This window comes from Dermacentor variabilis, chromosome 11 (assembly GCF_050947875.1).
Source record: "Dermacentor variabilis isolate Ectoservices chromosome 11, ASM5094787v1, whole genome shotgun sequence".
NCBI classification, from domain to species: domain Eukaryota; kingdom Metazoa; phylum Arthropoda; class Arachnida; order Ixodida; family Ixodidae; genus Dermacentor; species Dermacentor variabilis.
Window position 1 is genome coordinate 19,497,610 of NC_134578.1, and position 22,647 is coordinate 19,520,256.

General features: G+C 46.4%; 1 protein-coding gene across 4 annotated transcripts in view; it reads right to left on the bottom strand.

Moving 5' to 3' along the window:
• Positions 1-22,647, bottom strand: part of LOC142563541 (spondin-1-like) — a 190,892-nt gene that overhangs the window by 20,959 nt on the left and 147,286 nt on the right. For all 4 annotated transcript variants that reach the window (XM_075674092.1, XM_075674089.1, XM_075674090.1 and 1 more), the window contains exons 3-9: positions 21,518-21,651; positions 18,761-18,834; positions 17,562-17,687; positions 11,588-11,739; positions 10,642-10,899; positions 8,517-8,739; positions 2,442-2,607 (exon numbers count right to left, since the gene is read on the bottom strand). In XM_075674092.1, the coding sequence (XP_075530207.1) occupies positions 2,442-2,607; positions 8,517-8,739; positions 10,642-10,899; positions 11,588-11,739; positions 17,562-17,687; positions 18,761-18,834; positions 21,518-21,651 (1,133 nt within the window). The remainder of the gene's footprint in view (positions 1-2,441; positions 2,608-8,516; positions 8,740-10,641; positions 10,900-11,587; positions 11,740-17,561; positions 17,688-18,760; positions 18,835-21,517; positions 21,652-22,647) is intronic.

The window sequence follows — 22,647 nt, forward strand, 5'->3', positions numbered from 1 at the left end:
ATGGTCCGCCGGTTATCTACCCTACGCGGTAGATGGCCTGCCCAGCTCCACTTTTTTTCTTCTTAATTTCAAATGGAATATCGGCTATTCCCGTTTGTTCCATGATCCACACCGCTCTCTTCCTGTCTCTTAACGTTACCCCTAATATTTTTCGTTCCATCGCTCTTTGCGCGATAGTAAACTTCTCGAGCTTCTTTGTCAGTCTCCAAGTTTGTGTCTCATATGTTAGCACGAGGAGAGTGCAATGAATGTGCGCTTTTCAACCACAGTGGTGCGCTCCCAGTGAGAGTTTGGTAAGGCCTGCCGTATGAATTCCAATCCGCTTTTATGCTCATGTAAGGGTCCCCTCTGAGTAATCGTGGCAGATTACTGGACAGTAACTTTAAGTAGAAGTTACTTGCACGTTAAAATAATTTCTACATTAAGTAACTCTTTGGTCCTAAATGAAAATCATTTTTAATTAGAGTGAATGCTATATAGAAGCTGCTTTTATGTAAAAAGCGGCAGTTTCGAATATCGCATTTTTTTTCTTCTTCTTTTGCCCTGTCAAATGGTTGCATCGCAGTTGGAGCGAGTCCCTCACGTAACTCTAAATTTTAGACGCACAGAAACGTGGAACTAGCTTGTAAATAACAAATTTTGTAATAAAACATTTGGCAAATAATACAATGCTGGGAGGCATAGAGGGCCGTGCAAATGACACGAAGCCAGCGCATGCCATTTGTGACGTCACATGCAACTTGTCAAAGCCCGCATAACGGTAAACCACGGAACAACGCAAGCTTAATTCAGCACATGTGGCGTTCGGACCTTCCAGCTAGCTATTTGTCACACTGACAGTCATGTGGGGCGATGAGCGAAACGAGAACAAGGTAAAAACGGCAGCCAACGTTTCGACAAGTGGACTGTCAACTGGGCCTTGAAAAAGACAAATCTACTTCTCGAAACGTTGGCTCCCGCTTTTACCTTGTTCTCGTTTTGCTCCCCGTCTTGAATTTCCATCTCCCGCCTTCCCCGTGGTTTCCCCGACAGTCATGTAACACACTTATGCACCCCTGATTGTTTTGGCCAAGCCTTCTGCTCGCTGCTGTGCCAAGCGTTTCTTTTCACTGACATACTTCGAGTTTTTGACTGCAACGATGTGTTTCCACTGGCGGAACAGTATTTCGGTGAACACTACCATTGGACAGTGTCTTACTTCTTGTTTCGTGGAAGCTTAGAATCGTGGAATAATCAAGTCAATGTTGTTCTATCAGCACATATTGACGGAATGCAGAGGCTCGAAAAAAAAAAGAGAAAAAGTGAGTCTATCCTCTTGAGAAACTTCGAGCTGCCATTTATGTGGCAGACAGTGAATTCAGGGAATCAGGGACCATATTCACGAAATGTTCTTACGCTAGTAAAGCTCGTAAGAACAAAAATAATCGAATACGGACAGCCAATATATTCTTAGTGACGGCTGCCGACCAATCAGAAAAAGTTCTCACAAACAAAAGTCTTTGTGAATACGGCCCCAGACTACTACATTTTCACACACGTCTGCAATAATAAAACATATGCGTCCACAATAAAATGATACCGTGTTTCTATATATACATTTGCAGTAATAAGCCCAACTCTTATGTACAATTAGTATCATGTGACATTGTAGCGTAGTTCTTTCGCGCGTGAAAAGCAACATTATCTCTCGCCACAGTCACAATTTCAGTTTGCCAGAATTTTCAGAATAAGAAGAAAAAGACAAAGCTTGCTAATTAGAGAGCAATGCTACTTTTCGAGAGCGTCACTGTACGAGAACTCGGGTGTACGTTATTTCAGTGGGTGGCTGTATAGTCACGTTAGATTAGCCCGCGTGGTTACGAGGAAGCCAACAGACTCACCAGGAATGTGCGGAACAGAGAAACTCATTATGCCATGCCACATTTAAGGTTATATATTGGCAAGGTTTTAGAACAATTACGCATTTCACACTTTACTATGGACAAGTTCTTCAATAGGGAAGCAATCCTTGCGGTATAGAGCCGATCACGTTTAAGTAATTCCTGCCGAAATGAAAGCAAGGCAGTAGCCGAAACATTTCGTGCCTCAATCTCTGCACATGAACTAGTTTATGACAGAACAGAACAGTGGCATGTTTGGGACGTTGCGAAGGGACGCGAACAACGTAATTTTTAGAAGTCTTGATGGAGCAAGGTTATAACAGTGCGTTTTGAGGACAGGACACAGAAAGAATACACACAGGACAGTCGCCGGCGACTGTCCGGCGAATGTCCCGCGTGCATTCTTTCTGCGTCCTGACCACAAAACGCGCCGTTATACAACAATGTTCCATCAAGCCAGCAACCAAATATCCCGTCTAAGTCTGTTAATCGCTTTGGGAAGTCGCGGTGCGAAGGGGCGTACGTCCGATAACGTCCGATAACGCAGGCCACTATACTCACCCGGCGCAGTCCATCTCGCACACCTCCCGGTCGACCAGTTGCGTCTTGCAGTTGAACATGAACGCCTTGTCGCGCATGATGAAGTTGCGCGTCCGCGTCCTGACGCCCTGTCCGCAAGTCACGCTGCAAGGCCCGAAGCTGGACCACTCGGTGACGGCACACTCGGCTGTGCACCGTGACAATAGAAAAACAAAGAAATGAGAGCGTGCACGCCTGCTCGCTGGTTGTCTGGGTGGCCACTGTTGAGCTCATCCTTATCGCACCGCAAATTGCGCCCCGTATACGTCTATACTGAGAAAGTGCGCTACGCACTGGGCGGAGGATACAGCTAGCTCTGGCACTCACAAACGTGCACGTTCTTCCTCGACGTCTTAGTGATGATTATTATTATAGTGGTAATGATATCACCGTGCTATCGCGCGGATACCATGGATTGGAAAGGGTTCCTGCTACATGCTCCTCACAGGCATAGTGCCTATGAGGCAGAGAATTTCCTACTATAGTAACTCTATAGTATAGTAAGTATAGTACTATAGTAACTCTATAGTATAGTTCCCTCTATAGTAACTCTATAGAGTTACTATAGAGGGAACTCTGGCGCGGCGATCGTTCCGCTAACCGTGGCAATTGTGGCTAGGACACGGATTTGCCTGATCTTCGTGCTTGTGGCTTCGGACGTTCTTGCGGCTTTGTTATTTTTGCTTTATCTGCCGTTACGTAGCAATCCGATCCAATTTCGAAGCAATCCCATCTTCAAGACTAAACGCAAAAGGCAGTGAGGCGCCGCGCACATGCGTAATCGCTGCCAAATCGTAGCTTTTATAACGCAACATTTTGCCGAAACAAAGCCAGTTTTCAAAGTCACAAAGCCCTTTGAAGCCCGAAGGACTAAGTTTAGACAAATCCACGTACTATAACCATCATTCCCACGCCGGCCGAGCCGCCAAGCTTCCAGATCCCGTAGACAGTGGCCACCAGAGTTCCATCTAGTGATTTGTCTAGGAAACTCTACGCCCACAGGAGCGTATACAGGAACGCCGGCTGATCCATGCTAAAGCCCCTTAAACTTCGTAAAGCAGTGACACTCTCCGCCTCCGCCTTCACTCCCCCTCGTTTCTCCTCTCTTTCACGCTCCCTTCTCGACAATGGCGACGCCTACACTGCTCGAGCGTAGCAACGGCGCCAACACGAGCTCCTCGCCACTCCGTAGACCCCGTAGACGCTTCGCGAGCAATAATGGCGTTGATGCACGGCGCGAGGGCCCACGTGATGCCACAGGCCAATAGCGACGCGGCGTCGGCCTCGGCCAGAGCGCACGAGGAGGAGGCGGCATTCTTCAAAGCGTGGCACTACTTTACGAAGTTTAAAGGGCTTTAATTCATGCTGTCACGCAGCGCGATCTGGCGGTGGCCGCATGCGAACATGCGCGACAGCAAGGGTAGCCGGCAGCAGGTACTCGGAAGCAGGGTGCCTGTAACCCAGTGATGGCCGACACGTATCGAGCTTGTGGCTTCATCTAAAATGTGCATGTCACCGCGAGTTTGTCAGGCATTGATTGTCAGCGGCGATTGGCCATATTTGTCGCCTGGTAACTAAACCGAAGAACGCCGCTTCCGATAAGCGACTGACTAAATATTAGGCCCTGCAGTATCGAGCATGCTGTGAGGTGAGCAACTGCTATGGAGAGGTCACGGCATACGCGCGCAGCTATGATGACCACAGGCTGCGATTCACTCATAGTGCTTCTGCCTGCGCAAATATGGGCCGCGAATGTGCCTCCTCGCCGGCCAATTGGGCCGCATTCATAGCTTTTCCTTCGTTGATATGCAGTCTAATAAAATTAGCATCATTGGCAAACTGTCTAATAACATTAGCATCATTAGTATATTGTATAACAACATTACCATAATTAGCACGCTGTTTAGTAACATGCTAATGACATCAGCATCATCACAATTGGCCATGACATTCGCTCGTAACCTTTTTGTGAGTACGGTTCCCGAATGGGGGGGGGGGGGGGCTATGTATAGCTCTTTCGCAAGCGCAGTGCAAAAAACAAAAACAAAGATATCTCACATAACAGTGAAAAGTTGCCCGGTCATTCTGTCAGGTCCTACAGGAGTAATGATAACACTTGACTCAAGCACATTCAGAAAAGCTGACGGGATATCGTCATGCTAATCGCTGAACCCTCGTTCGGCCGCGTACAATGTTACAAAAGTGTCAAGGAAAAGCCCTAATCGCAAGGTTGGAGCTGACAGCAGAGTATTGAGGGGATCATAACAAGACCGAGAAAAATACTGTGCTCGTAAACGGTATAAAGAAAGGACGGGGAGAAAAAAGAAAAGGAAGGTGGATTCTTTTACAATTTGCTATGCTTGCTCGCAATTACGATATTACCACCTATCCGGGCATGCTCGCCGACGTATATAGGCTCTGCGATGAATGGCGCGAAGCGTTCGCGGTACGCACTGCGTCTTTCTCTGCCGGGAGCGCAAAATTTATGCGCGAGAATTAATCAACTCGAGGGAAAGAGATCAGGTACCCTACAATCCACGTCAGCCAAGAAGAAAAAAAAATGTCAGACTAATGATATTCGTCGCTGTGCATCGAGAGGGACGTTCTGGATTGCGCTGTATAGGGGCGCTTGAACGCAAGCAATTATCCGGGGGATTACGGCAGGGATTAAGGGGACGTGTTCGCGCACCTGAGGCGACAGCTGTGTTCCTCCCTAATCCCGTCTTTGTTGCGGTAGCCTAGAGACAACTCGCCGGCCCCCCGTGTATAATATAACGCGAGTCCCAACTTTCGGTGATTGGGGAACGCTGTAAGCTGAGCCTAAGCCAAGTGTTTCGTTTATTCGTTTGTTCGTTTCGTATGTCGCTCTGTTAGCGAATGTGGGAATGAGACGAAAGGCATTACTCTGTTTCTTTTTTTCTTCCATCTCTGTGATTGGGTCGAAATGTGTTACAATCTTTCGTCCCGTTCCATTATAGACCTCTTTAAATCTGCGGTATACATTATTTGCGCAGTACGAAAGAAAGGGAGAACTTAAGCGTTTGCCTGCTATTGCCTGCTGTTAATGATCAAACAGTGACGCTTGTTAGCACTGCTATTTGTTTGGTAGTATGACTTTCTAATTTCGATCAAACTGCTGGTAAAAGGGTTGATCAGGGGAAGACGCGAAGCCATGTGAACGTATTAAAGCAATGAGGTAGGTTACATAACACGTGCGGTGTACTTAAACGAATAAATAATACAAACAAAGGACCATAAAACACATAAGCACCATGCTGCAGCGCGGCTGAGAGAAAAAGTCACCAACGGCATCACCAAAGGTTTTTGAGCCGTACTGTTCACAACCGTTATAGAGGAGTGCTTTACTGTCGGAATGCTCTCATGTCGTCTTTGATTATCACCGTTTGATCACGGCACAGTTCTGCGCAAGCGGGTTATCCGGTGACACCATGATTGCCAACATTTGGTATTTCATACGAATAAACGATTCGAAGAACTTTAGCTTCCAAACGCCCAATTATATCAGTATATGTGCTTGAAGAATTCGTACGCCGAATATTCTTAGAGAAAACTTAATCCGTGTTTCGCATACTAACGACCAGGCTAAATATACCGGTGTCGGCTGTGATATGGTCAAGTCTGTGTGGTCGCTTAGTTCTTTCGGGCAGGTTATCTCAGAACCTCGGCATGCCTTGCTACATACACGCAAGCGTATACTTAGCAAACACTAATTCAGTCAGCTGTTTAGTTTTTTTTTATTTTGCTTTCTGGCGTGGAATATCGACCTACGGTAACATTATCCCCCCCCCTTCCTCCCCCATTAAAGAAATGTATATAGAGCGATACACGCAAGTTTATTTTTCAAGTGTTTCCATTCAAGAAACTTTTTTGAAACACGTCTTTAAACGTCCGCTACACACACCGATGTATTTTTTTCCTAAAAAGTGTTGACCGATGAATACCAGCTCGATTCGAGCTTTACGTTATCCATGATGTCAACATTGCTCAGTTTATTGCCAAAGTTTTCACAAAAGAAAATACACAGGCCAGCACTCAGTAATGCAGAAATTAAAAAAGTGGTCAGAAATTCGTTGTCTTTTTCTTACCAGATATATTTTCCAAGGTAGCTTGAAAGAACACACATAGAGGAAAGTCAACACCAGAATGCACATTTTATAAACAAAACAACACAGACAACGCTTCTGTACATACTCTATATTGCGATTCAGTGGAGCACAATAGATCGATATGATTGATGCGGCGCTCAGTACTACAATGGTCCATAATAGGGCCAACGGTAGCGCGACTTGTTCTTCTTTTTCCATCGCAGTTTTTGGGTTTTAATTTTTTTTCTTCAGGTCGAACACGTAGCTAGCCTTTAACAGTGACAACCTTTTTAATGAACTAAGTCGAAGTTTACCGCAATTATTTTGTTTTAATTTTTTGGGCACGTTTCTCGTTGTTGGACGGAATCACCATAGCAGTAAGCATGGCGCAATCGCGTTCTCTGTACACAGTGGCCGAGGCCGGGAATGTGAGGAAACTTATACTGGGGTCACGTGTGAGCGAAGGTCACTTCTTTCCGTCCCAAAAATGCTCTTACCTCGCTTCGAGATGCGAGCCCAGCTCGGCGCCGCGCATTACTGGAATATATTCCTTTAAAAGGGAAAAATCATCCCTAGAACACTCAACGGAGTAGAACTGCCACAGTATTCCTCCACAACTCTCACTGTGCCCATTTCGCACCCCGTGAAAGGCTTGATGATTACTTATTACACTACAGCGCGCACAAATGACTAAGGGGGCAGGCAAGTTAGCAAGCAAGCTGTAATATAGTACATTAAAATGAATTATGCTCTTAAAAGTGAATAAAGGTGCAAATCTGTCTATAACTGACACTCTTACACCCAAAAATGTGCAACGGGGTTACTTATAACATGAGTTACACCCTTATTCACATTTAAGGGTGCAAATTATTTTGCACTGTCGCGGAGAAAATAAAGGGCGGATAATTATCCGTTCACCTTTGAATTGTTAGCCAAGAGCTCAACACCGCCGTAGATGTCCCTTTGACGTCATGGATCACAAGGCATCTTTCTCGTGCCTGTTTTAGTTTTTAGTTCTTTTTTTAAATTCAGCGTAGTCCTTCTTTGTCAACAAACGAGCAGAACTAAACCCATGTAGACGCTCTCGAACTACGTGACGTCACGGAAATCGCCTGCGAGAACTTCATATCTCGCACGCATCGAGAGAATGCAACGACATTCACAGGCGTAAAAAAAGGGGGAAAAGAAAGAAAGCCAGCGAGAATCACGCGTATGGCCACAAATGGCCGCACTACTAATGCTAGGTTTATAGTACACAAAAGAGAAGACCTAAAAAAAGTTAACAAGGATGTCGTGAGCGGCGCTGCCTAACAGACCCAGGGCTCCAATCAAGTACATAGATTTTCTCCACAGGGGCTATGCACTGACGTCATCGAAGCCGCCATAATGTTGCACAGCCAGCCCGGCGCAAAGCTGAGCTTTGGCTCCATGCGCTTGTTTCCAGCAGCACGGTGAAGGCTGTGAATAGGACAACAAAATGGCATTCGGTGACGTCACGTGCCTACTGCCTGTTATTTGCTTGGCATCACTGCTGGCTTCGTGTGGTTTGTTACAAAAAAAAAAAGGAGTAATTCGATTGGCTGTTCTCGCCTAAGTGTGACTTTGATTAGTCATCAAACCCATCTTGACAGTTTTTTAAAGCGCAGCGAAAGGGCGAGACCCAGAGAAACGACAGACAGCACCAGGCGCCTATACGTGTTGCACAATATTGTTATGGAAGGATGAAAAAAGAGAGAGGAAGAAGAAGGATTACGGGACGCCGGCTGCTGCGTGTTGTTGTTAGTCAGCCATCTTAACCCCATTGACTCTGCTTGTATATACATTTTGAATGCAGTCTGTCTATACTCCCAACATCCCCGTCACAACATATACGAAACCCTGTCAAGGGAGGCTTTCCGTGGCCGCATAGCAGTTGGAGCCTATTGCGCGCGACAGCGCTGATATCACTCACGCCTCAGGTCGACGGGAGAGGGCGTCTCAAGCGGCGCTGGCGTGTTTGGCTCGACGTCTTCGTCGCACGACTTCTCGTAGATACGCTGCCTCGTGACCGTCAATCGGGCCACGGGCTTCATCGGGGCCCCGGTGGGGTCGTAGAAAGGTGAGTCCGGGTGGTGCGGGTGGCTCGACGAGATCTTCTGGATCCGCTGCTGGGGTGATGTGGCTTCGCGCTGACCCTGGAAGGCGCGTGGGTATACAGTCAAGGAGCGTTACCGCGTCGAATCGGACGAGCAAGAACTATCCGCGAATTATCTACCGCCGCCAACTTTGATTGTACTTGGTAAAGGAAAGGTATGTTCTACTGTGATGAAATGTATACACGGTAGTTACGCCTGACCTGTCAGCTTCTCTCGCGCAATAAATCTCTCTCTCTCTCTCTCTCTCTCTCTCTCTCTCTCTCTCTCTGTGTGTGTGTGTGTGTGTGGAGCTGACGAAGCAGTAGGGCTTTGTGTTGGGCGTGTGGGTAAAAGCGAGCTTGGACAGCATCTTATCGCCAGCATCTGCACATCGCAACTATTTATTTATTTATTATACGTAATTCCGGCCCGTCGTCACTACAGAAAGGAGTGGTAAGAAGGCAAGAAATGTGCACAAAAGCAAATTAAAATTTGTGTGTTTTTTTTTTAGGAGATAGCGCAGTATGTTGCGTGCGCAGCTCTACCTGCTACTCCCAACATCAACTAGGAATACATAACGCTGTCTTGCAGGTTCGCAATTGACCTGGTGTGCTGCATAAGCCTAAATGTCGCGAGAGTGTCCCCCCGTAAAGGCCAAACTACATGTGCGCCTTCCGGCACGCGAAAGCTCGCGTCCGCGCGCCTTGCGTTTGCCGCGCCTCGCGAGCAATGGCGGATTCAACCTACAAGACGCGCGCCAGCGCGCGCCCACTTCACTCACTGCCTTTGCGTTGGTAGACAACGTTCCGTACTTTTTGTGCGGCAGCCGGAACACCGATATTTGTCAGGAGAAGTTGTCCGTGCTCGCGACGCGCTTCGACGCGTACGGTCTGTCCCGCTCCATCTGCGTATGCATAGGTAGGGGTGCTGGCCCGAGCTTTCCCGCGTCGACAGGCGGACGTGTAGTTTGGCCGTAAGAGTGTAATGAGGAAGAGGCTCGACTGGGATGGTTAGACAGGCTTGGGACTTCGTATCAAAGTGATCCCGTCACAAGTGATCTCCCGAATTACCGAATCTGTCATTTGGGTCATGTTACGATTTAGTGCCGCGTTGGAAAGCATAAGTCCTGCTCACTTTAGGTAGAAACCAGTTCAACTGACAGTTCCACAAACGGTTCGACAAAACAGTTCAACTGGCAGTCAACCCGGGTATTATTAGTATTTCGAACTGTCGCTCATTGTATCATTCGTGCTTGAGCCACTACTGCCAACGATACTACTACAGCTACCACCATAGCGCTAGATCTGTCACCACGACTACAATAACAACTGCTATAGTACCACCAGTATTGTTATACAGCCAGTTAGATACTTAAATTCATGAATTTCTTGTTTTCTGTCGTTCCCTGCCATCTGTTTAACCTCCTTATTCCGCTCTCTTGCAGGGCAGCAAACCGGAAATTACCGTCTGTTTATCCAACTCCACCTAAATATCACAAGACCTGTGCAATCTGCTTTATGACGTCATGCAACTAGGACCAAAATTTCCGTTGCTAGGCCCGGCGTGACGAAATAGGTGACTTCAAAAACACCACGGCTTATCCGACAGCATTCTCAGTAGATTCTATGGCAGTCGGCCCTAGTAGCATGGCGTCACAAAGCAGAGTCGACAGACGTCGTGCCACGTAAGTGATATTGATTTACCTCATTTATTTTATTTCTCTCTCTCTTCAACTTCTATAATAGAGGCGGCGGCGACTACGACCGCAATACTAAGCATCAACACTGCTGACTTTCACTTGTTAGCATTCTCGCAACTATATTATTGCTAACAGTGCTATACTAAACAGTCACAAGAGAGCGCGGCGACCGCTGAGTTCGGTTAAGTAGGGTAACTTCCGGTAACGGGACATGCAATGATACTCGCGACTGCAGATAGCACTGCAGCGCCACCTATACTCACAATGACGTATGTGACGCCCTCGCTGGTCCCTGCGTCCCATGGGTAGAGGTTCATGGTCTTCTCGGTGATCCAGGAGCAGTTCTTGAGGCATAGCTCGAGCGAGCTGACGCCCACGATCCAGTCCGGGCTCGGGCCCAGCATGGAGAGTACGGACATCACGTGGTGCTTCTTGTCCACGCGGAACACGGCGAACGTCTTCCCGTTCACGTTGGGGTACCACAGACCGCGGGCCTTGACGATGGTCCTGATCTTGCCCGACTGCGTGACGTCATGAAGCGACGGAACGAGGCAGATTAAAGCTTGCAAAGGACACTTGGCTCGAATGATTGGTTGATTGATTACGTTGTTCGAGATGTTGGGAATGAATATACATGTGGCTGGTTTCAACGACGTTAAATTGTTGTATGAGTAAATGATGATAGTTAAGTTAAACCCGTGGAAGTATTTAGCAGGTTGCAAGAACAAATGCGAGGCAGTCATCCGTGATAAAAAAAGTGGCACAGAAGATCAAATATAGCACTTTTCACATTGCCAGAAACAGTTACAGAAGAAAGTCTTCTAGCGTTTACAAATGCTTTCACAGGCATTTCACGGACAGTCACTTTCAAGAAGTCTTTCGATACTGCGGGAAGAATCCATTTAAGTGCTAACTAGCACAATACTTTATGCAGTCAAGTTCCTCTACAACGAAATGACATGCATAACGAATGATTTCGGAGGTCCCAAGCATTTCGTTATAAAGGCGTTGGACTGTATCTTTATTTTTTTTTGTTTAGTGTTGTTTGAATCTTACCGTAGGCGTCACTAAACATACAACGAACACACGACGAGAAATACTTTTCTGTGTTTTATCCCAATGAAGAAAGAAACACAAAGCAATCACGCCATCGGCAATACGCTTAGGTGAGACTACAAAGGACCCCCTCTCGTCCCGGCTGCGCCTCACCTCGGCCTTGAGCTCCGACTCGAGCTTCTTGGTGGCGCCGTGCTCGGCGACGCTCTTGACTCCCTCCGAGGCGAATCCCTCGTACTCCCACATCTTGAAGTCAGCCGCGTGCGAGGCACCGATTATGTCCGAAAAATGGGTCAGCCACTCGTCTGTAAGGACGCGAGGGGAACAGGAGAGAGAGAGAGAGAAGGAAAGATACAACACATGCCAGGAGTGACAGCCTATAGCTCCCCCCCATCGCTGGCGAGGTGGTGGCTTCGTTATTAATGACGCGCACGTGGCCTAGAGACAGACCGAGGGATACAGGCGCAGACATCGACGCACTCACAGAGCGCATTTGCGAAACCATGTCGCTCTCCTGCGCAGCTCATTAAACACCGAGTGACGGATGGTTTTTAGAGCATCGTCCCCCCTTCTTCCCCTGCACCCTCCCTCGAACCCTTTGACGAAACCTCGAATAGCTCGAGAAGGAGTGGAAGTGGACTGGCGGTGGGCGGGAGTAGGCGGAGGAGGGAGAGGGGTGGAAGCATTTGGAACCTGGCGTGTGTGCTCCCGGGAGCAACGCGGGGATGGCACGGTGTTTTCCCTACCGACTCGCACGCAATGGCCGCTCTCGTTACTGGATAGATAACTACGGGCTCCAGGCGGCGCCGCCAGCCTAGGGACTGCATCTGGCGTCAGTATATTACGCTCGCCGCTCGTGGACTGCTGCGGCAGAGTAGGGAGCGGGTGCTACGGCAGGCCGGATCGAGCTTTCGCAATTAAACCCGATTGCCAGCGAACTTTTGCGGCGAGAATATGAGAAAATATAACAGCGCACGTAGGTTGGCGCGCGCGAATGAAATGCGGTTGAATGGGAACACAACACTTCGCCGTCCCGATAGTCGTGCTTTGATCTGTTCTTATTGTGGCTGCAGTAAGAAAGCTTTTTAGGAAATGAAGGAGCATACTGAAAGGATCAGCGAATGGATTAATGAAGGAATACGGAAACGACTCCTGCGGAAATAATCTGGGTGGAGCGAGTTTATTGAAAGTTAAAAGTAGGCATCTAATTATAGAGCAGCACGAAGATAGAGAGGAAGACCGTACGAGTTCTATTACCAGAAACCTTCGCCGTTGAAGAAAAGTTCGTAAGAAAAATTATTCGACAATTTGCGTACACTTATATTTTCATGTATTGCAATCTTATGGCCCTCTGATGTACCATGCCACAAAACAACCTTGTATATACAAAGAACTAGGCTACCCGGAATGCACTATACTAGTCGGCAATACCTTTGTGTCGGCGAGGACTGAATTCTAGAACTTGCTGCAATCTTCTGTTGGCGCACCTACCGTGTATTTCCCGAAATTTGTTCTAAGTTTCTTAAATAGAGAAGCTGAGGTAATTAGATGAGTTTCTCGGGGTTAAGTTTGCTCCAGATGAACACAATAGAAACTAATTCGACGTACTAATTAGGCAAGCAATTATACAAGTTCAATTAATTTCTGAAGAACAATAGGTCATGCAATTGACCCTATTGAAAGACCTGAAGTGTGCCATCCGAGCTCACACCCGTTTCCAGAAATGAAAGAAGGAAAAGTTGACGCTGTACAGCGTAATCTTTTTCGGCCAATTTCAAGCAGGAAAACGAAACTGAACAGCAGAAGATCGCTTGAATTGAAGGACGCTCGCTTTATGCTCGCCCGAGGGTGAGGCCAGGCGATCACGTGAGCGAACGTCCACAAAGGGCGTGACAGTTTCGCTCTTTTGGTTGTCCACTTCGCCTTTTCTGTGCTGAACTAGCCGGAATTAATTACGCTGCAATAATTACCAATGTCATTTTTTTTTAATTTCTGGAAACAGTTCTGAGCTCCTCGGATGGCGCGCTTCAAGTTTTCCAGTGCGACAATTGCACGGCTCATTTGTTTAGAATGTTAATTAATCTAGTTGGTATACTCACTACATCGTATAATTCTCACTGCGCGATAAATGTAATTCAGCGGAAATTGTTTAGTTATTTCAGCGTCTCTAACATTATGAAATTTAGAACGAATTTTGTGAGAAACACGATTCACTCTAGTAAATGACGGGTCTGGCTTACTGAATATATATATATATATATATATATCCGGACAGGCCGCCATTGGAATCTGAACCTGGCAACGTTTAACGTTAGAACGCTATCTAGTGAGGCGAGTCTAGCAGTGTTATTGGAGGAATTAGAGGGTAGTAAATGGGATATAATAGGGCTCAGTGAGGTTAGGAGGACAAAAGAAGCATATACAGTGCTAAAAAGCGGGCATGTACTGTGTTACAGGGGCTTAGCGGAGAGACGAGAACTAGGAGTCGGATTCCTGATTAATAAGGAAATAGCTGGTAACATACAGGAATTCTATAGCATTAACGAGAGGGTGGCAGGTCTTGTTGTGAAACTTAATAAGAGGTACAAATTGAAGGTGGTACAAGTCTATGCCCCTACATGCAGTCATGATGACCAGGAAGTCGAAAGCTTTTATGAAGACGTGGAATCGGCGATGGGTAAAGTCAAAACCAAATACACTATACTGATGGGCGACTTCAATGCCAGGGTAGGCAAGAAGCAGGCTGGAGACAAGTCAGTGGGGGAATATGGCATAGGCTCTAGGAATAGCAGAGGAGAATTATTAGTAGAGTTTGCAGAACAGAATAATATGCGGATAATGAACACCTTTTTCCGCAAGCGGGTTAGTCGAAAGTGGACGTGGAGGAGCCCGAATGGTGAGACTAGAAATGAAATCGACTTCATACTCTGCGCGAACCCTGGCATCATACAAGATGTAGACGTACTCGGCAAGGTACGCTGCAGTGACCATAGGATGGTAAGAACTCGAATTAGCCTAGACTTGAGGAGGGAACGGAAGAAACTGGTACACAAGAAGCCAATCAATGAGTTAGCGGTAAGAGGGAAACTAGAGGAATTCCGGATCACGCTACAGAACAGGTATTCGGCTTTAACTCAGGAAGAGGACCTTAGTGTTGAAGCAATGAACGACTATCTCATGGGAACCATTAAGGAGTGCGCAATAGAAGTCGGTGGTAACTCCGTTAGACAGGAAACCAGTAAGCTATCGCAGGAGACGAAAGATCTGATCAAGAAACGCCAATGTATGAAAGCCTCTAACCCTACAGCTAGAATAGAACTGGCAGAACTTTCTAAGTTAATCAACAAGCGTAAGACAGCGGACATCAGGAACTATAATATGCATAGAATTGAACAGGCTCTCAGGAACGGAGGAAGCCTAAAAACAGTGAAGAAGAAACTAGGAATAGGCAAGAATCAGATGTGTGCGTTAAGAGACAAAGCCGGCAATATCGTTACTAATATGGATGAGATAGTTCAAGTGGCTGAGGAGTTCTATAGAGATTTATACAGTACCAGTGGCACCCACGACGATAGTGGAAGAGAGAATAGCCTAGAGGAATTCGAAATCCCACAGGTAACGCCAGAAGAAGTAAAGAAAGCCTTAGGAGCTATGCAAAGGGGGAAGGCAGCTGGGGAGGATCAGGTAACAGCAGATTTGTTGAAGGATGGTGGTCAGATTGTTCTAGAGAAACTGGCCACCCTGTATACGCAATGCCTCATAACCTCGAGCGTACCGGAATCTTGGAAGAACGCTAACATAATCCTAATCCATAAGAAAGGGGACGCCAAAGACTTGAAAAACTATAGACCGATCAGCTTACTGTCCGTTGCCTACAAAGTATTTACTAAGGTAATCGCAAATAGGATCAGGAACGCCTTAGACTTCTGTCAACCAAAGGACCAGGCAGGATTCCGTAAAGGCTACTCAACAATAGACCATATTCACACTATCAATCAAGTGATAGAGAAATGTGCAGAATATAACCAACCCTTATATATAGCTTTCATTGATTACGAGAAAGCGTTTGATTCAGTCGAAACCTCAGCAGTCATGGAGGCATTACGGAATCAGGGTGTAGATGAGCCATATGTAAAGATACTGGAAGATATCTATAGCGGCTCCACAGCCACCGTAGTCCTCCACAAAGAAAGCAACAAAATCCCTATAAAGAAAGGCGTCAGACAGGGAGATACGATATCTCCAATGCTATTCACAGCATGTTTACAGGAGGTATTCAGAGGCCTGGAGTGGGAAGAATTGGGGATAAAAGTTGATGGAGAATACCTTAGCAACTTGCGATTCGCTGATGATATTGCCTTGCTTAGTAACTCAGGAGACCAATTGCAATGCATGCTCACTGACCTGGAGAGGCAAAGCAGAAGGGTGGGTCTGAAAATTAATCTGCAGAAAACTAAAGTAATGTTTAACAGGCTCGGAAGAGAACAGCAGTTTACGATAGGTAGCGAAGCACTGGAAGGGGTAAGGGACTACATCTACTTAGGGCAGGTAGTGACCACGGATCCGGATCATGAGACTGAAATAACCAGAAGAATAAGAATGGGCTGGGGTGCGTTTGGCAGGCATTCTCAAATCATGAACAGCAGGATGCCACTATCCCTCAAAAGGAAAGTGTATAACAGCTGTGTGTTACCAGTACTCACATATGGGGCAGAAACCTGGAGACTTACGAAAAGGGTTCTGCTGAAATTGAGGACGACGCAACGAGCTTTGGAAAGAAGAATGATGGGTGTGACATTAAGGGATAAGAAAAGAGCAGATTGGGTGAGGCAACAAACGCGGGTAAACGACATCTTAGTTGAAATCAAGAAAAAGAAATGGGCATGGGCCGGACATGTACTGCGGAGGGAAGATAACCGATGGTCACTAAGGGTTACGGACTGGATTCCAAAGGAAGGGATGCGTAGCAGGGGGCGGCAGAAAGTTAGGTGGGCGGATGACATTAAGACGTTTGCAGGGACAACATGGCCACAATTAGTACATGACCGGGGTAGTTGGAGAAGTATGGGAGAGGCCTTTGCCCTGCAGTGGGCGTAAATAGGCTGATGATGATGATGATGATGATATATGTGCGTGCGTGTGTGTGTGTGTGTGTGTGTGTGTGTGTGTGTGTGTGTGTGTGTGTGTGTGTGTGTGTGTGTGCGTGTGTGTGATCAAGACTACAGACAACCAACAAACTACCTGTGGACTGATGGTCTTATACTTCATGTCGACTTATCTGAGTGCAGTATATCGAAACAAACCGCCCGGTAATCTATGGACCCCTATATATAGTATTGCGGAAAAAAAACATTCTTCTTGACGACTCTTGAAGTCTAACCATACACTGAAGGAAGAAGACCTGCTAGGTCCTGTCGCCAAATTGCTTATATACATTAAAAAACCCAGAGGTCAAGTCTGCAAGAAGCCAGTTTCACGTCATTTATCTTATATTTTAAAAGCTTTCATTACTTGCTGGGCAAACTGTACCTGTTGCGCTCAACACACTAACACGAACTTTCTCTTAAGCACGCTCCTACTTTACTTTAATTGTTTCGTTAAGGTTATTTTGGCAGGCCTGTCTTTGAATTTGTATTAGTCGGCTAAACGTGAAGCAGCCGAAATCACTACAGTTTCTCCTACACACACAATAATAGCAGAAATCACCCGCCGTGGTTGCTCAGTGGCTATGGTGTTAGGCTGCTGAGCACGAGGTCGCGGGATCGAATCCCGGCCCCGGCGGCCGCATTTCGATGGGGGCGAAATGCGAAAAAACCCGTGTACTTAGATTTAGGTGCACGTTTACGAACCCCAGGTGGTGTAAAGTTCCGGAGTCCTCCACTACGGCGTGCCTCATAATCAGACAGTGGTTTTGGCTCGTAAAACACCATAACTAAAGAAAAAACAGAAATCGATCTGCAAGAAAACTAAAACGAGAGAAAATCTGTAGGTACTCATACTATTAAAAATTATTTTTCTTGAAGTTTGTGTGACTTATTTCTACATTTAGGTTGGTGCCAACTCCACCCCCTTTCGATAGTGAACGGATAGGTCAAACGGTGGACCTCGTCGAGGCCCGTGCACTTACTGTCCGGGAATCCCTTGGGGTGCGTGTATCTCGACCAGAGTCCCTCGAAGGTCATCTCGTACTTGGCTTCGTCGCAGGCGCAACATTCGTCAAGCACTTCTGGTTGCTCGTCGTCGTTCTGCTGCTCTGTGCAGAGGCCCCGCGAAACAGACAGGGGTCCCCTTTCACTCTGGCCGTCCGTTGACGGCTCACTATATGCATTTTGAACCTCAGCCTTTGCCAAAAGTTTCCAAGCCATTCTATGTACGAACGACGACACCTGCCGCAATCTGTCGTCTGTGACGTGATACCATCATTTCACGTCACAAGGATCTCGTGATCGTTTAGTGTCTCAAGATGTCACGTGATGTCATGCTATGTGCGATGATGACATATGTCATCACGACTTGCACACCTGAGGTGCGAGGAGCAATTTCCGAGGCTTTGGAGCAAGTTTTTAAGCTGCGAGGAGCAATCTCAAAGGCTTTGAAGATAGGTTTTAAGCTGTGCGGAGCAATCTCCCAGAATTCGGGGCAAGTTATTAAGCTGTGTGGCGCAATCATCGAGGCTTCGAAGCAAGTTTTTTAAGCTGTGAGGCGCAATCCTGAGAAGCCACCTGACCAATCTCGAAGGCTATATAGCCACGAAACTTCGATAGGGACAATTTTTCGGGTGCCGATTGCAGGCCCGGTCACGAAGACAGTGGCTCTAAAACTTTTTGGCAAAGCAGGTTATCGCATGTACACTCTGCGCCAGTATGAAAGGGGCCAGCTTAAGCTGCATTAAGGTATTTCTGAAACTTGCTTTCTCGTTCGCCTTGAAAAACACAGTTGTTTCAGTTTCAAAGGAGTATTGAGCGTTGGAAGATGTGTTAAGCCGCAGTGCACTGTGCCTTCTTCGTGCTTTGTGCTTAACGCTGTTTAACGATATTAAATCACGCTAACTAAGCCTGCACTTCATGTCACTATGCCTCTAATATGCATTCAGGATGATGGTGTATCCGGCAATTGGTGTCAAAGCTTGCGAGACGTCAAGCTGAGTGTAAGACTTCTTGACGCGACTAATGCTTGACTAAGCCACCTGAAACTTCGGGAGCTCTACTAGGTGAAGCTTATCACCTCTCTTCCCTATCGTAAATGAACTTCAAAATACTGTAAAGATACAATATCAGCCCAAAACAACATCGGACAGAAAAAGAAAGAAGCACAACTGGACCTTACCTTCTTGGCATAGCTCCTTAGTTAATTCTCCTTCGTCCATATACCATGCGTCGCGATTTTCCACTACTGTAGCTCTGAAAACGTCAACGTAATTAGTACAGCACACTTCATGAACAGAGATCTCGGAAACCGCGGTACAGTCAAATGATTTGGGCTAAATGTGTAGTACTTCGTTACTGCCCGGCTTGGATTGCACAATAGCTATACGTGTGCACCTACGTGAATAATGGGAGATGAAAGGTAGTGTAATTCTGTTAATTATGGAAATGAATAATTCGACTTGATATGCTAGGAATCTCCGGAATCTAAAGCAATGTAATTTGCTTAGACAGGCTGATTGAACATCTTGAAGGGGCAGCGCACGATGACGAAGACAAAAGGCAGGAAACGCACAGGACAGCGCTGAACTCACAACTAAATTTATTAAAAGGTATACACAAACTTATGTACTACAAACCATACTCACGTGATCTCCCATCGATGGCGTCATTATCAGTGCACAGGAAAAAACGCAAAACCCTGTTATATAATGTTACACTATGAGGCGGTTTAAAAATTCAAATCCACTGTCATAGTAATTTAGTGATGACATACTTACACAACGCGATCCTTTTTTCCTAATATAGTGGGTCTCAATAATCTCTCTCGTAGTCCGATTGTTTTGCGCGGAAAGGATTGTGGTGTCTTCATAAATTGGAGTGTACCCATAACGGGCAATACCTACTCACATGTCGCGCGGCATTGCTCTGAGCATGGGTGCACTCCATTCTATGAAGACGCTACATTACTTTCCGGGCATAGCAATCAGACTACGAGGAGAGATCATTGAGGCCTACTATATCGGGAAAAAAGGATCACGTTGTGTAAGCATGTCTTCATTAAATTTTTGTGACAGTGAATTTGAATTTTCAAACCGCCTCATAGTGTAGCGTTAGATTACAGGGTTGTGCGTTTTTGTCTGTGCACTGATAATGACGCCATCGATGGGAGAGCACATGGGTGTGGGTTGTAGTACAGGCGCCCAAATCTTTAACTGGCGTGCGCGAGCGGCGACTTTTCCATGCGTCAGCGCCGTATGACGGGGCGAGGCTGGAAACAGCTTAGCAGACGATGGGCCCAGCTGAGCGCGCTTTGTACGTATGCACTTAGCCTCAGACTCTTTGCAGCCGCGCCCCGTCATACGGCGCTGACGCACGGAAAAGTCGCCGCTCGCGCGCGCCAGTTAAAGATTTGGGCGCCTGTACATAAGTTTGTGTATGGGCCTTCTAATAAAGTTAGTTGTGAGTTCAGCGCTGTCCTGTGTGTTTCCTGCCTTTTGCCTTCGTCATCTTGCGCTCCTCCTTCAAGATGTTCAACCAGCACTAACTCGCCCAAGTGTCGATTCTTGTATAGACAGGCTGGATTGCACAGTTTATCAAAGGGGAAATTGAAAGAAAGTGTTCTTAATGTCAAGAGAGAGAGAGAGAGAGACATGTGATATATATATATATATATATCGAAAGAGGGAGAGGGGTGGGGGTGGGGGGGGGCGTGTGCTTCAGGCGCGTCATCAACGCCTCGCTCCAGAACAGAGCTCGCACTCGGCACCTGACACTCGATCAACAGACCTGCCTGTGTATCGTTCTGGCTTGTTAGTTAAACCGCGTTACAATATAACTGTTTCAGAGAAAGGCTTTTTGAAAGACCTACTACACTGAATAAGTCTTTTAGGTTATATCAATTACGAAAAGAAGAGTGGTACGACAACCAGCTGTTACAAAACATAACTGAACAAACGATAGCCATAGGAAACGTCCAGCTGCTGAAATAATCACTTCCTACACGAAGGATAAATGCTACTAGTAACGAGTGTTTCAAAACACGGCTACAATGAATAACTCTTACATAGAATAGCAATTACGGTAAAAAGTTAACTGATGCAAAGGACTGTTACACAGAAATGTCAAAACAGCTTTATGAGAATCTAGTTGTGCACATGGAAGTAGATAGTAATTCTTTCTTTCATTCTTTGTTGCTTTGTATTTGTGATTTGCTTATTGTCGTGCTTTTCGCAGACGTGATTATACGTTCGTGCTCACTTTAGCTGCGAAATTTTCTTTGTTAGTTATACGTAGCTGCGTAGACATGCCTAAAGCCATTAGGGTCGGTACAACTTTATACTTCAGTAGGACTGACTTTCAGGTTACTCATACGCGTTACACAATGAGAACCTCTTCATTATGGCATTCTGAGAATTTGACATCTTCCTCACACAAATTATTCCTTTTTCTTATTTTTTTTTAGTGATCACCATGTTCTGTGCTGCCGTGCATATGCAAGAGTGGCGTAGCCAGAAATGTTTTTCGGGAGGGGCATGCACTTGACAGCTGACAAGGAGAGAGAGAGAGAGAGAGAGAGAGAGAGAGAGAGAGAGAGAGAGAGAGAGGTGGGGGGAGGGTGAAGGGGCTTTGCAAGCCGCATACCAACACAGAAATTTCAGGAGGGGCACGAGCCGGGGAGGGAGAGAGAGAGAGGGGTGTGGGAGGAGAGGGAACGGGCTTTGCAGGCCGCATTCAAACAGAAATTTTGGGAGGGGCACGAGCCCGTGTGCCATCACTTTCGCTACGCTATACTGCTGTGCTCATGCCCCTCCTGCCTGAAGGTCTCGCAATAAGCTGAGCAGTATCGTTATAAATAAATGAACAAATAAAGTGCTACAATAGACCCGTCGGCCGGGCGCGTTTATTATGTGCATATATATACACATATAATACGTACTTGAATAGCACGCATCCTGAGCCCGCCGGCGGTGCGACCCAGAGCACGCTGACCTCGGCCTTGTGCACGAGGGAAGTCTGCACCACCGCGTGCGGGCAGTCTTCTGAAAATTTAGACAACGCATCGCCGAATAACTAGAAGGGAAAAAAAAGAAGAAGAGAAAAGGGAACGAAGGGTCAATCACAGTTCTGCGCACCGTCGCTGTACACTACGGCGTGCACAAACACACACACAACCCGCGAAGTTAAAGCGTACTCTGTGATCGGCGGCAACTTATAAGAATGCAGTACTAGTTTCCCCGGCGAAATCCGCTGTGCGTGCTTCAAAAAGATAGTTCCCAAGAGAGGCCCGATATGCAAAGGAGCCGCGCCTCCGTCATGACGTCACGGAAATGAGCGAACGTAAATGGCTGGTGCCAATTACGAAGTGCCTTTTCGTGAGACAGCAGCGTGTTTGTTTTCTAAACTTGTCACCGACAATCCAACACATTACACTACAACATCCGCCCTTACACAAAAAAAGAATCTACAGTTCATGGATTGTCTACGGACTTCTTATTCAAATTGCATTCCCCCTTCCTATTTTTTTTACCAACGTGTATCTTATACCTTATAAAGTCCTTGTGAATATACAGTGCTCGCGTTGTTTCTTTTTTATATTATGAAGTGATTAATTAAACATCGCATAGAGCACATAGAGCCGGATTCGGTCTGCTCTGGTGGGTTACCTGAACTTACTTGCACAAGTAGCGATGCCCAACTAACTAACCAAACTGATTCAATAATCGACATTCTTATTTTTCCACATTAGGATACACGGTGAAGTAGCGATAATGAATCTGAGTGATTGTGAAGTCGCGCATATTAAGAAGATATTCTATATATCACCGCTGTCGAGATGTGCCCCTAAAATCTGCTAAAAGATGCGTAATAAAATTCCAGTTAACAGTGCCCTAAAAAGGCCTGCCTCTACAGTTTGAGATGTTGCTAACTGCACCGCCTATGACATTTGATAAATTTTGGGGACGGATATCTTAACAGTAGTGCTATAGTCTCAGTATATCTGCTCATGATGTCTCCCTTTACTACTGCCTGGCTTCAATTTCACAAGGTGAACATGTCTGCCAAAAT